Source organism: Carassius auratus, linkage group LG44F, assembly GCF_003368295.1.
Source record: "Carassius auratus strain Wakin linkage group LG44F, ASM336829v1, whole genome shotgun sequence".
In the NCBI taxonomy this organism is placed as follows: Eukaryota; Metazoa; Chordata; class Actinopteri; order Cypriniformes; family Cyprinidae; genus Carassius; species Carassius auratus.
The window spans coordinates 2778781-2796962 of NC_039298.1; the positions used below are offsets into that span (position 1 = coordinate 2778781).

Genomic DNA, 18182 nt, shown 5'->3' on the forward strand with positions numbered 1-18182 from the left:
ATTCATGACCTCTTGAAGTCGTTATTCAGTAGAAATCTTCCCTTCACTCTCAAATATCATTAAAGCATCTTCAAATATAGCACGATGAAATGTCTTACATGTTGGACAACAGGGTCAGAACAGACTTTTCAAGTACCGTATTTTTCGGACTATAAGTCGCACCTGAGTATAAGTCGCATCAGTCCAAAAATACGCCGTGATGAGGAAAAAAAAACATATAAGTCGCATTTATTTACACCCAAGAACCAAGAGAAATCATTACCGTCTCCAGCCGTGAGAGGGCACTCTATGTCTTCAGTGTAGACTACAGGAGCAGTGAGCAGCATAGAGCGCCCTCTCGTGGCTGGAGACGGTAACGTTTTCTCTTGGTTCATTTCTCTCGGTTCATGTCAAATTCATTTTGAGAAGTCGCACCTGACTATAAGTCGCAGGACCAGCCAAACTATGAAAAAAAGTGCGACTTATAGTCCGGAAAATATGATAATGGGCAATAAAAGATTTCCCTGGGCATTTAAACTTAGGAATAACACAGTTTCAAATTAACTTTTTAATTTATTTGTTTTTTCTTTTATGTCAAATGTTTGTAGAAATAGCTTGCCGTATTCTGGCCACACATGCATTAAGAACCATTTATGAATTAGTTTATTGCTGTTTACACATGATAAAATCAAAACTCCCTGTACAGCATCTGCACTGTTAATGATCCGAGTATTTATCAAGAGGACATAATTCAGCTGTTTTCAGCGGTGACTAATCGAAACGCCTCTGATTGGCCGCTGCACCCATAAGCTCAATAGAAACCTGTGATTGGTTATGATGCTCAGTCAGTGCTGCAAAAAACACCAAATAATTAATCCAACGTAATGCCAAAAACAACACTTTTAGTTCATTTTCACACAGCCAATATATATTTCGTTTATTTGTGCAGGGGCAGTTGTTGCCCCCTTATCCTGAATTTGGGGGCATTTTTGTTCATTATCCTCTGAACATGTTTGGCTGTCCCAAAAGCTCTTTTTGCAGAAAGAGTGAAACTGAACATTGTGCCTAACGTGTAGATCTGTAATGACACGTGTGTGTGTGCGTAAACAATGACAACATTTTCATTTTCTCCCAAACTTTTCCTTCAGCACCTAGCATCCACGGATGTTCTGCAAGCGTCCGGCGGCGGAGCTTTCTCCAGACTCCCAGAATGCCTTCGGTTGTTTCTTTGAGAGATACTCTTCCAGGTGGTCAAGGGAACACTGTGAACCTCCCTCTGTTTTGATGCGAGCCCTGTCCGAACCATTCCCCGGATCTGCTCTCTGTCTTCATCGGAGGAAGCGTCGCTCTTCGAGCTCATCTCCACCGCCGGCTCCGTGAACACTATCAGCTGGTTTCTGCGAAGAGGAACTTCCCCTGCAGGACTCCCATCGGCCCCTTTCTCCTTGGTCAGGACGGTGACGGTCATGTGGTTCAGAGATGCGCTCCGGAGCAGTATACTGGAGCGTGGCTGCACCATCTGGATCCCGCCGATGGGAATGGTGAGGCTGAGGCTGGGAATCATCACCTGGGGCTGCGAGTGAAGGGGCAGGTGACTTAACACGCGCTGGCCTTCCCCGGGCTGTGTGCTCCTGGAGAGACACCCCTGTGCCCAAAGCCAAGACTGTGTCATGCTGGTCCGTCTCTGAGGACTGTGTGTTTTCACCTTCGGAAGGAGCCAGAAACACATTTTTATTTAGTGAAATCACCACTTGTGTACTGTAGAGTGAGCACTACTGCAGTCATCTTTATTCTGGGCTTAGGACACTATTTCTAATCTGTGTGGTAAGTCTTGTTTCGCGGCTACGGCTAAAGATAGTCCTGGTTCATACAGTAGATTATAAACAGATGTGTCTGCCGTCATTTCATGGGTTAGTATCTAAGGTTTTGGCTTTAATTGTATGTAAAGAGCTGTGGCCTGGCTTCTGTTTCTAATGGAAGTGTGACACTGAAATAACACACAGAGTGCTTTTGGACCCAGGGTATTTGTTTTGGATGTTTAGCTTGGATATATTTGTCTGTCTCGTTTTCAGACTAATTACATTTTGTGCGCTAATAAAAACCATCTTTCTATAAGTGGACTTAAACAAACTCACATAAAGAAAGAAGCAGCTACATATTTAGCTATCACGACTAGAAACCCACAGTTTACTCACTGCTGACTAACAGGGCTGTTAAAAGAGAAAACTACTGTAAATATGTAAATGCCAAAAATTCTGTGGCATGCTTCTCAAAATAATGATCTGATCTTTCTGACATCAGAAAAGTCTCTTGGATCACGCTGTATGAAGCTCGGTTGTTACTGCTAACTAAAACTATAAAATCATTATTAAAATCATTTTTGTTATTGGAAATAGAGTAAAAATGTTAGGTGATTTTAGATGAAAAACATAAAGAAGAGGAATGTGGCCTTAGCAGAGCAATTAAATAAATATGTTTATGTTTAATTACAAAAAAAAATAAAAAAATACTATAACTAAAACTGAAATAAAATTAATTCCAAGTACTAAAAGAACTAATTAAAGAGTATATTAAAAAGGAATTAAAAAGGAAAATAAATAATAATAATAATAAAACTAAATAAATAATACTGGTTTTATATATATATATATATATATATATATATATATATATATATATATATATATATATATATATATATATATATATATATATATATATATATTGTAAACTAAATTCATCAGGTTTTTTTTTTTTATGGTTTGGTTTATATTTTTATGTAGCTATTGCTTTTCCATTATGATTTAATATTAATATTTTCCCAAAAACCAAAATATTAAATCAAAGTAAAGGATCGCTTATTATAAGGACAATTTATCAATATATTTTCTTTAGACTTCAGCCAAAATATTCCTTAATGTGAGTCAATATTTTCTTTTTTTTTTTATAATTTTATAATATGCTATAATATGAAAGTAGAATTTTCAATAAAACTAAAAATGTTTTGTTAAACAACATTTAGTGTAATAACTTAAAATAAGGCAATTTAAAAATGTAATTTCTTCTTAAAATATGCATGCCATTTTCTGCTAAAATCTGATGTACTATAAGAATAATAATAATAATCAAACTGTTTGTGTTTTGCACATCAACACTCTGGCGTCAAGCAAAAATACTATTTAAACAAAGCTGTTTATTTTGATTTTATTATTATTTTTTCTCTGGGGAGTGTTATTTGCTTTTAGACGAACTGAACAAAACAGGTTTAAACTGGAAACCTCTATTTCAGATCAGAGCAAAATATAAAAATGCTCTTTTAATAAATGTGTGCAGGTTAAAGACATACGTGTCTCATTCTGTCTTTTAACAGTGTTTCATTATGGTTCCTCTGTGCAGTGACCATAAATAAGCCAGAGAAAAGAAAAGTCCTGTCAGACACTCACCGGTTTGGTCTTGAGGTCTGCTCTGCTGGGACAGGCTTTCGTTGAGTCTCTGGATCTTTCGGCTTGGTAGTGAATCGTCACACTGGCCCCGACGCTCAATGCAAGTGGACAACTGGGAGACGGAGGTTGAATGGGGGACACACGTCTCTCTGGGAACGATGAGGCTGGGTGGTTTGAAGGAGACAAAGAGGACAGACAGGACGATGGAGAGGGACAGCATAGAGGGGACAAGTCTCGTCCAGGAGACGCTGGTAAAGATGGGGACATGTGCAGGTCAGGAGACATGCTGTGGATGGGGGACGAGCACGTCTCTACAGCGGCTTGAAGGTGTGGAAGGGTTACGATAGATTTGGTGGTCTTAGGAGAGGAGGCTTGTCCATAGTGGCTCGGTTTCCTGGGGCTCATGCTGACAGGCGCTTTGGGATGCGGTTCCCAGCCTGGGTTCGACAGGCCTGAGACGTCACAGGAGCCAGGAGCGTCTCTGGAGAGAGATGAGGAGGAGCTCGAAGCTTCATCATTATCATCAGGCTCGTCCACATCTGAGTCCTCTGCGTCTGAGAACTGATGCTCCTCTATCGGCTCCGTCTCCAGGACATGCTTCTCACTGTCCCCTACAGCACAAGATTTCATTAGGCACAGATCATTAGACTGAAATACATTCCCCTGACCATATGAAACAAGCTATATGCCACAGCAATCCACTGCATACACAAATACTGTTATATGCAATTATTTGCAATTACTGAGTCATTATATTACTGTAGGTATCATATATATATTTTAAGTAAAACTGACAGTCACAGTTTTAATGCTTTCAATTAACAGAATTATGAAAAATGTCAGAATGTGTCTGAAATCATGTAAATTGTATCCATTATCCTTCAATGTTCTTGTAGCTCAATTGGTAGAGCTCTGTGCTATGAGGCGCAAGGTTGGGGGTTCGATTCCCCGGGAACACATGATAGATAAAAGTTGATAGCCTGAATGCACTGTAAGTCGCTTTGGATAAAAGTGTCTGCTAAATGCATACATTTAATTTAATTTAATTTAATTTAATTTAATTTATCCTTGTGGTATAATATTAATTTTATATTTATAAAATTTAAATGATAGCACAAAAATACACTAAATTGATCAAAAGTGTCATCATTTATATTTGACAAACAATTTCTATTTCAAACAAATGTGGCTTTTTACTCTCTATAAATTACAGCAAATCCTCTATTAAAAAAATACATCAGTATACTACTGTACAATGGTTTCTGTAGGATCATGTGACATTTGAAAACATCCAGAAAACAGTTACTTTAAATTGTAGTTGTATTTTTAGAATTCAGAATTTGTATTTTATTTTACTGTACTTTTAACAAATAAAAAACTATAACCACACACACACATAATGCAAAATACAAGGTTTATATACGTATCATTTTATATAAATTTTTAGCCTTTTTCTGAGTCGAAAGTTCCTCGAAATGCTTTCCCCCCCCCTCACCTCCTTCATCTGTCTCAAGCTCACACTGCACTGGTCCTGGAGCAGTTCCCTCTGGACACCTCTTCCCATGAGCCTTCGACTTCATGTGTTTAGTCAGATTCCCTGAGGAAAGCAATTTCGACATGGGAACACAAGAAAATATGAAACGTGCGTATATCACGTGCAGTAACTAAGTACTTTATATAAAGGCAGATATGGACTAAAAGCCACAGATCTCCATTCCTCGGCTGTGCAGCGTTCAGTACCTTTGGTTTTGAAGGCAAAGTTGCAGTGCTGGCAGACGTAGGGCCGAGCGTCCGTGTGCAGCCGTATGTGTTTGCGCAGCATGCTGGGTTTCTTACAGCGTATCCCACACTCTTCACATACATATCGGCCTCTCCCGCGGCCTCGGACATACACGTACTCCTCACTCGACCTGTAGCTGGAAAACCCAACGTAACAGCTGAAAGAACATGCTATGTGAACCTGCACTGGACTTCACCCCCCATCACTGACCCATGACTGGCAGGACTACAGATAACCCAGAAATGTCCTTCTTTTGTGGAAATGTCTTTCCTAAAAAAAAAGCTATTTTATGGCTTCGCAAGATTGGGAATATATCATACTGTACAAGCCAGTGTTAATTTCACTGACAAATAATTTTCGTCATAATATTTTATTCACTGACGATAACGTACGAAAACTCTTTTTAAATGACAAAAACTATGATGCAAATTTATTGACATTTTTGTAAACGAATAAAAATGAGAAAAAAATGTTAGAGAAGGATGATATTTGTAAATACACAATTATAAGTGCATTATACAGTGTTTTTTTTTATCATTACTTTAAGTGTTCCTGTTGCTCAATTGGTAGAGCACTGCACTGTCAAGCGCAAGGTTGGGGGTTCGAATCCCTGGGAACACATGATAGGTAAAACTTGATAGCTTGAAAGCACTGTAAGTTGCATCTGCTAAATGCATAAATTTAAATAAATTTAAATGTAATAAACACACTACCGTTAAAAAACGATAACTCAAGTACATGTGCTATAGTATGTTAGTATACACAAAAAAGCGTACTTCTTTAAATCCTGACAAAAGATTATTAAAACATTCTTTAAAAATTACTTTAAAACAAAACTTTTCATTTGACATCATTATAAAAGCCGCTTTTTACAAATGTAAAAGTGTCATGAAAGTGCACTTAAGTGCCTTTACAATCATTAAAATTGTTACCTGCAAGTAGAGTTTTTTTTTTTTTACTGTAATTAAAATCTGAAGTACAGTACAAGTGCACAATGATTAAGCACACTTATTTTTGTATTTCATGTATTTCAAGTGAATACATGTGGGTTTGGTGATTAAATAATGACCACAAACTAGTATACTACTCTTACTATTTGTACCATATCTTTCTCTGGCAGGAATAGTAAGAGTACAGTAGTATGCAGTTCTGAATATAGCAAATGTTTTCCAAGTTTGTGTGAACTAACCCTTTAACAGGCCGAACGGAGAGCAACAAAAAAAGTGAATCACATCAGCAATACTAGTAATATTTATTCAGTGTTAAACAAACAGAATGGAACAGAAAACAACACTTGTATGTTGACATTGAAACTGGAGGTTCTCAACATCAACTCTAGGTTAATTAAAACAGCAGCGGAGCATAGCCTCAGGGCTGGAATATGAATAGAAAAAAATCTGTGTGGGAGATCTGATCTCCAATCTATAGCACCTGCATGCTACACTTTTAAAGGTACTCTTAAACAGCTTGATATGCTTGGGACAGTCCCTCTTTCAGACACCATGCATGCATATACAATATATCCATATACACCCCCTCCACCTACCCACAGACACACACACACACACACACACATGGGTAGTCTGGCTGGGTATCCACCCTGTTTGTGTCCAGAAAGTCCCAAAACGGGGCCTCCACTTGACCTCAAACAGAGCACCATTTATAATGTCAAGAACTAGGGCCCCCCTCCCTTCCGACGCCCTTCACCACCACCCCGGCTCAGACCTGGGGTTCTTGCAATGCCGCTCTGTGCCCAGAGTCCAGGCGTCTGTGCCAATCCAAACAGCTGAGAGGGGGGGAACCCTGGTCCCGACCTGAAGCTCATAGCCAAAGACATGAGTACAAATCAAGAACTGTGTGCCAGCTTTCTTAAAAATAACAGTCATAATAGAGTCCAATTTTGGGCGGATTAGTGTTTTAGTTTTTGTACATGCTCCTGTTTAATTTGTGGTTGTACTGTATACAATATTTTCCCAAAGTAACAGACTAGTGTTCTTCACACAGTAAAAATGAAATGAATGTGATCCAATAACAAATGTCATTCCAGACATTCACTACCTTACAAAAGTTTGTGATCAGTAAGTAAGTCTCTTATGCTCATCAAGGCTACATTTATTTGATCAAAATTTTTGTAAAAACAGTAATATTATGAAATATTATTACAATTTACAGTAATGGTTTTCTATTTTATAGGGCTGCACTCAACTAAAGATTTTTCTGGTCGACTAGTAGTCGTTCATGTTAAGCATTAGTTGACTAATTACAAGTTTATTAATAAACCATTTAAATCATGATAATGTTTTCCATTTTAATCGGTTCATTTGAAATTAGACTTTTCTCTCTCTTTAGATATCTTTTTCATTTCTGTAAGAGTAGTATACAGAGAGTTAATTGCACGCTCAAGTTCACAGAGGCCGAGGGGGCAGAAAGCGCACCCAGTTTTTACTTTCATTATTTTACAAAAGTGCAATGTTGTTGGTTTTTTTTGTTACAGTTAGTGCACACTAATGAACATAGAGGCTTTACAGATTTGAAAGATGTATTACTCTTATCTGTATGACTAAAATGATGGATAATTTTTTAGAGCAAGTGACCGCACTGGCGGCTCAGTCTGTCATGCTGTGAGCCCCCTACTGTTCAGACACTTAAATAGCGCACATTTGTCTAGGTTAACATTAGATTGAGTGGCCATGTAAAGTTACTACTACTTACATATTTCAGATGATAAGCCATATTTGAGGTTGATGAATTATAGGCGAGCATTTGGATGTACTGTACTACAACAAAATCCATCTGTTTACGATCTGTCTGTGCACTTCCTGTGGATATTTTATTTCTGCGATTAAGCGACTGATAAAATTGACCAAGCCTCTCTCGTCAACTAAAGGATAGTCAACTATTAGTGGGCCGTCCTACAATTTTAATATATGTTCATATGTTATTTATCTCTGTGATCAAAGCTGTATTTTCAGCATCATTACTCCAGTCTTCAGTGTCACATGATCCTGAAGAAATCATTGTAATATGCTGATTTATTATTAGTGTTGAAAACACTAATTTCTTTCTCTTTTTTTTTCCTCAGGAAACTTCAATGAATAATGTTTAAAATATCAGCATGATCCTCAAAATAGAAATCTTTTGTTAGAATATACACCACCGTTCAAGTTTTTTTGGGGGGAAAAATAAGGAAATGTTAAATTGCTAAAAAAAAAAAAAAAAAAAAAAAAAAAAAAAGATCTGATGATAATCTGGTGTCTAGATTATGGCTTTTGTTGTTCTCCTGTAAAGTGAGCCTGTATGCTTTTCTGCCTGATTTATCATCAGCCAAGTCTAAGAATATAAAAGATATGGAAATCCTCCAACATTTTTCTTTACAAATCCTTGTTTTGTACTTCTGATTCATGACCGGTGTTTTGTTTGCTCTCTCGGCTGTGCTTCCACGTTCATCCCTTCTCAACGGAGTTTATGCTACGCCTACATCCTACTGTACATCATCTGCTGAAAGGCCACTTTTGTGAGCATGCGTACGACAGTTAGTGGAAACTAGATATTACGGTTTATAAAGTTTTAAATACGTCAATTTTTCTAACACAAATGCATTGATTTGCTTCAGGAAGCCTTTTTTTATGATGGATTGGCAGAGTTTATTTAGATGAATTAATATCACCCATTCACTGCCATTATAAAGCTTGGGAAAGCCAGGACATTTTTTATATCAATCCAATTGTATTTGTCAGAAAAAAGAAAGTCATATACACCTAGGATGGCTTGAGGGTGAGTAAATCATTGGGTAATTTTCATTTTTGGGTGAAATATAATTTTAAGAGTTGACAAATTGTGCAGAAACCACATAATTAACCTCCACCTGAAATGCTGACTAAATTCATTTTCTAAACCTTCATGCAAAATCACTCCCCTCATTCATCAAGTAAAACCTCAGAGCTTCCATTTTAAGATTCACAAACCACCCTAACCACCTTCAGTCTTTTCATTCTGAAGGCACAGAAATGTGTCCTAAACTCTGTTTTAATGCTCCCCGATGACCATACTTGCATGGTGGACGAGTACAGCCAAATTATGAGTCAATTTCATGGCTTTTGTGAAGAGTACGTTGTGTTTTACAACTGCCATCATTCCACAGAAACACCGCAGATGGTTGTTTCTAGGAAGACGTGTGCCTGTAAACCGATCTCACTCATGACAGACTGAGTTACAGACCACATAACCTTGAAGAATTACATTTCTTTCTTGTAGTAGTGTGTATGATGTAGATCATATAAGTCTTGAAGCCTGACTGATTCATAGTTTTAATTCATAGCTCAGATTATTTTATTATATAGTCTTCCCTCTTTCATTAAAAAGAACCAATTTCTCTTCACATCTGAAGTCATAAGAGATACAAAATGTACAAAGCGGTGGTATGTGAGGACTGTAGTTGAGAACCACTCAATCAGGGATCATGGAATGCTAAATGTTATGCATCCAATTAAAATGTCCCCAAATTATATTACCCAGATTACTTTACATATGAGTTTAATAGCAACAAGGGTTAAAATGGTTCAAGCCGCAGTCATACTAGACTTTACCTTCATTTGTCTTTCATTTATACACACAGAAACATTGGCGAATAGATACACAAGCTAATGCAGAGGTGTGCAGTGTGCTGCAAACAAAACAATGTCAAGTTTTGGTCAATTCTGATCTACAAATTGGTATGATGAGAAAAGCTGACCAAAGTAGAGTAGATGGTCTTCACATTTCAAATTATCATTAAATGTGATTTTTTAATTATTAAAACATATCATGTTCACTGTGGTGTGTTATTTTCTAATGTATATTTAACAATTTTAAATTCTAATATTTATAAAGTCTAGCATAACCATGGCTTTATAATAACCATAATGTTCTGTGCAGTGAATTATTGACATTTTACTTGTGTACTTAAAACAGTAATGGTACTGTTTGGTTGCCACTTAAAATCTGGATATTGAAGCAAACCTGTTGAAAACCACTGTCGTAAATCTCTTAGATATTGTTTTTTCATTCATATAAAAACACCTCAAAATGTGGGTTTACTGCATCTTGGTCATCTCCATATGCCTGCAGCTCAATGACCAAAATCATTGATGCAGTATGGTGTAAATGGGATTCTGTGGGGTTCCACAGGAAGTGACCGCCAGGCTAGGTAGTTTACTGGCTCGGACTGTGTAACAGACGGTCCGTGTTGGCTCTGACAACCAACCGATCTCCTGCAGCGGGGCAAGAACAACACTGCTCAAAATACTGACAAACTGGTGACAGAAAGCCACCATACTTACAGCATGAGCAGGGTGTATAGTGCAGGAAGTACGACAGAAGTAAAAGACTCTAGCTTTCAGATGGATGAAACATAACAGATTTGAACTAAAATTCATACCTGCTTGCAAGGTATCGAAAAGTTTATCTTTTTTTCTCTCTCTATATATGAAATGGCTTATCTATGGAAGCATGTTTATGCTACTATATAAAAAAAAATAAACAAATAAATGACACTATAAAAAAATGAAAAAAGTTAATTGCAATTTTTTCTCATAATTATGTCTTTTAACTTGCAGTTGTGAGTTTGTATCTCCCAAGCCTAACTTTATTTCTTAGAACAGTGACTTAAAGGGTTAGTTCACCCAATAATCAAAATTTTGTAATTAATAACTGTCGTTCCAAACCCATGAAACCTCCATTTATCTTCGGAACACAGTTTAAGATATTTTAGATTTAGTCCGAGAGCTCTCAGTCCCTCCATTGAAGCTGTGTGTACGGTATACTGTCCATGTCCAGAAAGGTAAGAAAAACATCATCAAAGTAGACCATGTGACATCAGAGGGTCAGTTAGAATATTTTAAGCATCGAAAATACATTTTGGTCCAAAAATAGCAAAAACTACGATGTTATTCAGCACTGTCTTCTCTTCTGGTCTGTTGCGAGATTTCAAAACACTAAAATGTAGTGATATCCAGTTCGCGAGCGAATCATTCAGTGTAACCGGATCTTCTTCAACCAGTTCACAGAATCAAACTGAATCTTTTGAAACGGTTCCCATAAGCATTAATCCACATGGACTACTTTGATGATGTTTTTCTTACCTTTCTGGACATGGACAGTAGACCGTACACACAGTTTCAATGGAGGGACTGAGAGCTCTAGGACTAAATCTAAAATATCTTAAACTGTGTTCTGAAGATAAAAGGAGGTCTTACAGGTTTGGAACAACCTGAAGGTGAGGCATTAATGAAATAATTTTGATTATTGGGTAAACTAACCCTTTAATTTCTCACAACTGCGAGTTAGTATTGTGCAATTTTGTCTTTTTTTCTCACAATTGTGAGTTTAAATCTTGCAGTTCTGACTTTATAACTCACAATTTGCAAGACAATTTCAGAATTGCAAGACAAATTCAGTGAATGGCAGGGAAATGGGCTTCCATATATATCAGAGTTGGCCTTGTTGTTGTTTTCATGTTGAATCGCAGATTAGTATGCAAATATCTCAGTGACATTATCACTTGGCTTCATTATGTTAACTTATTATTGCATTTTTCAAGTACAATGTTTACAAAAAACAAAAACAGACAGCACATAGTGTACACAAGGATTATGTATCTACAATGTAGTATACATGCCAGACCAGTGTGTGGTGCTGTAATTCTGCCACAGAGGTAAACTAAAAATGGAGAAGAAGACTTGGAGCATGCGCATATACTTAGCATTTTTTACCTTAGTAATTTTTGATTGTGCTATAGTAAAGTTAATAGGCTTGGCAGCTTCTGCAGCACGAATACAAGCATGTAGTCCGCCATTGTTGTTTTTGTTGCTGTCAAGTGACGTAGTGGTGTCTGATCATCATTTCACAAACTATACGGATTGGCTGTACACATAAAAACGCAAGGATGTAATTTTCAGATTTATCCACTCTGGGACCCAGTTTAAAAGAATAGTGGATTCAGGCTCCCAAAACACCGGACGAAATGGAAATATGATACAACATCTTTACGTATACAGCTAAATGCATCTCCGTGTGGCTCTACATCATCACATTTTTTTCACACTGCATTTGTACAAGTGTTTAAATTAGTATGACTTACCCTCCTTCACAAATCTGAACCCGTGAGCAGTATTTGGAGGTAGATTGTTGATCCTCATTCTCCTCTGTTGTTTTCTTTTCTACCTCTTTCAACTCAGCTTGCTGGGCTTCTTTCGTTTCTGTGCGCTGAGTGGTATGTACCTACACTCGAGAGAGACACGGGCAAGTTCACCAACCCTATCCGAGGTGCCCAGGGAGATAAAGATGGGGGGGAAGTCTCATTCAACATTTTCCAGATAGCATTAGAACTGATTTAATTTTAGGTTGTCATGTCAAAAGTAAGTAAAAAAAAATTAAAAATTAAATAAAATAAAATTACAAAAGACTAAAAGACTTGAATGTGGAATTTGAAGCTAATTATTATTATTATTTTTTTAAAGTCATACCTTTTAAATTACTGAAATACTGAACTAAACAAACATAAGCCCCCAAGTTAATACAATGAACGTAACCTAGCATATCAGCCATTCTCCCTGTTAGAAAATCGAGTTTAAAAAGGTCAAGTTGTTTTGAGAACATGGTAGCTGGTTAATCAACTAAAGACCAGCTTTGAGCAGCTAGGAACCTGCAACCATGTTCCAAAACACAGCTGCAAATGTAAGAGTTTAGTGCATTTCATGCATTGACTAGATAAATTCAAGAGTTGTTACATTTACCTCAGTCGTGTTAGGCTTTTGGGAGTCAGGGGTTTCTTGTTTCCTGTCAAGAGAGGGTGACATGTCCGCCATGGTGTAGATGAGTGCTGAATGTCTCTGCCTGCAGTGCAACAGGGCCAGCACTTCCTTGCTTGTCAGGCCAGGAGGGTATGGGTTGCGGGTACTTGTACACCATGAGGAATAGACTGAGTTTTGTTGTTCACTCTGTATGGATGGATTGGGCTTAATGTAGTTTAAATAGCACCAACTAAAATTAACGTTAGTGTTAAGAGTAGGAAATGATGGTTCTTTGTGTTCTATAGAGAAGATGTCACTTTGCTCACCAAGGCTTTCTTCCTTCTTGCATTCGATCAAAACTTTATCATTTCCACTTTCATATTCCTGACTGTCCCTCTCCTCCTTCAATCGTTTTTGTTGTTGCTCACTTAGTGGGCTGAGCTCCTCACTGCTTGTGGGGGACAGCAGACGTTTGGTTGCACCAGCACTTACTAATTTAGATCCAACAGATATTGGTTGTTGGTCTATGATTTCAAACCTTGAGGTCACTGCATCTGAACTGACTCCAGCGCAGCAAGGTTCCTGAGGACTTGAGGCAAATGTTTGTGAAACTGTAGTATAAATGGAGCCTGCATAATGTGGAAGATGTGAATTAAGTCGGACTGGAATTTTCTGGGTTGGTAAAGGTCTCAGTAGTTCTGGGTTTGAAGTAACATCAAAACCAATATTCTGATGGTGATAATGAGTGAGGAATGGTTGATTGACCCTTGTATCAGAATTCACCAATTCATTCTCGACTGGAATTTCAAGCTTGAGTCCTGTCGACATTGAAGAATAATGAGCTCTGGCAGCACCTGTTGCACAAAGCAGACTTCCCAATGTTGAGGGCTGGTCAGTATGAAACGGCTGGGTATTCTCTGATAAAACATGCTGTGATTGCATGATCTGCTTCTCACCAATTGAGTGAATAGTATTGCTTAACATCACACGATGGGTGGTGTTTGGGCTGTAGGAGGTGCCTGGGCTATAGCTGGGTGATGTGTTAGTCCTTTTAGTTGGAGAACTGGTGTTGAAGACTTTAGAAGATTGGTTTTCCTCCTCCGGTTCCCTCACAGCCCTATGCCTCATTAGAAGGCATTTCCGCCGTTCTCTCCATCCTGCAGGGGTTCGATCTGGAGACAAACTACTGTAGTCAAATGACTTGCTTCGAGTTTCTGTAACAAGGTTAACATGCTGAGGAACATGGGGTGCCTGCTCAGATGCAGAGCGCCTCATTTCTCGGTGATAATTTATGGGAATTGTTAAAGTATGAATGGCTCTTGATCTCCTAGTTGGTGTTGTATCTGCATCACCTTTGCAAGCCTCTTCAAATGATGTTGATCGACTGGAGGTATGAGACACACAACTGTCTTGACTTGGACTGTGAGGCAGGGACATTGATTCAAAGCTTGAGTCCCCGGATGACTGGGCAGCTTCTGCAAGACGAAGGCGTTTCTTTTTAGGTGGTAACTTCTCAATTGGAAGTTGAGCCAAAGTCGGACTTCTTTGGGGCCATTGGAAATCACTGACCTTTTCAATGTCTTTAATTTTAGGGATAGCTGGAGGGGGTGATACTGCCATGGTGTTGATATTTGAGTCTTCAGTGACCAAGATTTCCGGCAGTTGGACATTGTGTTGGCGTACAAGTTTACGGATGGAAGGTTTAGTTGCCTGTTGCTTTGATTGTGAGTTAGTAGAACAGTGAGGGACATCATGAGAGTGTGAGACCTCATCTGATCCAGAGGTTTTTATAGCACTATCATGTTTCTCAAATGAACTAGTATGCTGTATGACAGATATTCCTTTCAAAGCACATTCTGTACCATGTTCTTGACTCAGTTCAATGGTCCCTTTAATAGGCTGTTCACAAGATGGTGTAGATCCTTTCCGTGGTATATAAGAAACAGAGGGTAAAGAAGGATCTTCAAGTTCAATACTTTCTTCTTTCCTTCTTTTTCTAAATGCAAAAGCACCAGGACAAGTTGTGTGTGTTCTTGTGGGCTCTTCCACTTGATAGACTTGACTTTCAGTTTGTTGGGAAATGTGAACCATACAGCAGTGTTGTCCGTGTGTTTGATATCTCTCCCAGTCATTAAAAACTATACCACATGCATCACACTCAAATGTATCTTGTTTCTGGCTGGGATCTGGAACTGAGGGATGTAATGGTGATCTGGAATAGGATTGTTCCTTCATGGTCATTTCAGCACCAATGGGCAGTTCAATGGCAGGCTGCCGTCTTAGCATACCATGACGCCGTTTCTGAACAGGCTGCTGGTCATCAAAGGACTGGCTAAGGCGAAGGCTACGAGAAATTCCAGGCACATCACTAACACCTGCATCTGAGGGCATAGAGTGACTTCTTAGAAGAGGAGCAGTGGTGGTCGGGTCAGCTTGCTGGATACTAAGAGAATGGGGCTGAAATTTCTCACAAGGTACACCAAGAGTAATAGAACCACTGCTCTTTGAACTCAAATCTAATTCTTTTGGACTGTGAAGAAAGGACTCTTTGGAAGAGGTTGGCTTCACTTCTGTGCTGCTTCTCCTAGAGAGTGAGAACCTTCTGGGTTTGACACTGTCAATTTTACTGGTGTCTACCACAGCCTCATTAATAGTGATGAGTTTAGTTATGTGGTCAATAACTTGCTTTTTAGGCACAGTGAATGGAATTATTTTCCCTTCTTGCCCAGCAGGATTGTCATGCTGTTCACGAGCAGACCTTTGTAAATGACCAAGGCGACCAAACTTTCCAAGGATGACCTCTGCATAGCTTTTGGCACTTGTGTTTGGTGGACTATCTTGAGAGACTTCCATGCTCTCAGATCGAGAGAAATAGCCAGACTCTGTGCTACCTTTGCTATTTAGACCAAACGATGAGGAGGCTTCATCAGATGATCCTATTGGTGTTCGTCTCCCCCTGCTAAGTCTCATTGCAAGTCTCTTTTTAACTGCATGGGAGTCTTCTATACCTTGTAACTGTCCCTCAGAGCACTTTTCTGAGGCATCTAACTTTTGAGGGGATATTCTTTGTTTTTCTAAAAAGGAAGATGGTTGGCTTTCTTCATCTGATTCTGTAAGTGGCTCCTCTGAACAACTTATACCTGGTCCATCCATTTCTGAAGTGAGACCAGCTTTCACCCTATGAGTGTGGGACTTTCTGTGTTTGTAAAGGTTACTTTTAGTCTTGAAGGAGAACCCACATGGTGCACAGGGGTAAGGTCTCTCTCCAGTGTGGGATCGAATATGTTTCTGAAGCACGCTGGGCTTAGCACAAGCACGACCGCAGTATGAGCACAAATATTTTCCAGGCTTTTGAGGTTTACGCTCACGTTTTTGTCTAGTCGTACCTTCCAGGGTCTCATCCATGGAGCAGGATGGTATAGCTGATACTGCTGAGGATGAAGCTCCAGATGGCATTTCACTAGGCTTCCTCATGTTAGAAACAAGACATCCAGAACTTCCAGATGCACTTGGAGAGGTTCCCTCTATAACAGTGTCTGTCTCCTGAGCAGGTTTCCTCTGTAATCTGAGACGCTTTCTCTCAATATTAAGATGTTTTTGCTGTTTTGCATGTTGCTGCTGGTTGACAATCTTGTTTTGTTCATGATACTGCGGGACTGATTGTGTCTGGAGACTTTCCACTGGAGTCTCATTCTGCTTTTCTAAACCTCCAGATTGCTCCCCTGTGGCCAACTGGCTATGCAAGGACTCCATAAAATGGGATGAAAGCTTGAGGTACTTTATTTCAGACTGTATGAATGACCAATTATTTTATGACCATTCAGAGTATGGCATAATACTTTGTTCTGCATAACATATGCATGGATTGTACATATTTGTCACAACTGGAGCATTCTGTATACATTATTGCTTAATGTGAGAAGAATGTCTTCAAAAGGAATTAAATGAAATACAACTACAATTTTCTTTCTTCTTTTTAAGTTTTAGAAATTCTGCCTCTTCTGTTCCTTGTTTATTCTTGTCCTTGAAAATCCATGGGAAATACGTTTTGATACGCCACAAATGCCCTCAAGTCCCAGTATTCTGTAGTTGCTTTGTGATGATCCACTTCAGAGATTTAAATTCTGGGGAATATCAGAAGACAACAAAAGGTGTCACTGTCAATTCTATGTTACAACTAAAACTAATAAAATGCATTGAATCACTAAATGAACTACATCTGATAAGACTGTAAAACCTTCGTCCTTTTCCGTTGAAACAGTTGGTCACTTTGACTGTTAAAAGAAAACTGATTAAAACAAACTGTCTAACTAGACTAAAAGAACATTAAAAGGCATTATAGTTTCTATAAATATATGTGTATGTGCTAAAGAGGGACAAAGACTATGGACTTAGTATTCTTAACAAAAGCACAAAAAAATTGTGAAAATAAACTCTGACACTGCCTTCACTAGAACAAAGGGGTTCCCAGATAGCCCCCCCCCCCAAATATAATATAACAAATGTAATATTTGTTAAATATGTATTATTATTATATTAAATATTATATTATTATAGCATCTCAAATAATTAAAATAAATAAAATAAGTTTTTGCCTTATTCTTGATGAGTTTGATTGGCATCTGTGTAAGGCAATTAGGTGTTATCCAAGCTGTCTCGGGCATGTTGCGTCTGTGAATTTGTGCATTTACCCATTCAATTAACACTTAATTTGCAGCTGTGTGTTAGAAAATGTTAGAAAAAGAGCAGCAAAGCATAATTCTGTAAAAAAGGATTTTTAAAAACTCGCACTGACGAGGGAGAGAACCGGTCCATCAGTCCGCAAGTAACGTTAAGACTCTTTAGCTCCAAGCGCAGGCTGATCCGGTTCATTCTGTACAGCGGGGAACACACTACTGTCAGGCCCATTATGAATGTAATTTGGGCTAAGGCAGTGTTTTCAGTCAGTGTTTAAAGTTGTTAAGTGTGCAGTGTCTACAAAAATTTTAAACCAGCTGTTGCCATGTCATCCTCACAAAGATTATTTTTATAAATTTTGTGACTGAAGATGGCGACTTACTGTTTCCAAATATGTAGATCTACTTATTTAAATATAGAATTAATACATAAAAAACCACAAACATGACATTTCTGAATACAATTATTTCATACACTTTATTTAATAATATAAAATAATAGGCTACATTTCTGTAGAATGAGAAAATACAAATT

The 18182-nt window shown here is 38.2% G+C and overlaps 1 protein-coding gene across 1 annotated transcript; it reads right to left on the bottom strand.

The window, feature by feature from the left end:
* Nucleotides 1-420: 420 nt before the first annotated feature.
* On the bottom strand, nucleotides 421-16950 carry LOC113068323 (transcription factor HIVEP3-like). The gene is made up of 6 exons (XM_026241034.1): nucleotides 12975-16950; nucleotides 12320-12459; nucleotides 5163-5338; nucleotides 4918-5019; nucleotides 3423-4033; nucleotides 421-1684 (listed from the first exon to the last, which is right to left on the bottom strand). The coding sequence occupies exons 1-6, from the start codon at nucleotides 16722-16724 to the stop codon at nucleotides 1124-1126; spliced, it is 5340 nt and encodes a 1779-aa protein (XP_026096819.1). The 5' UTR covers nucleotides 16725-16950; the 3' UTR covers nucleotides 421-1123.
* Nucleotides 16951-18182: the final 1232 nt, after the last annotated feature.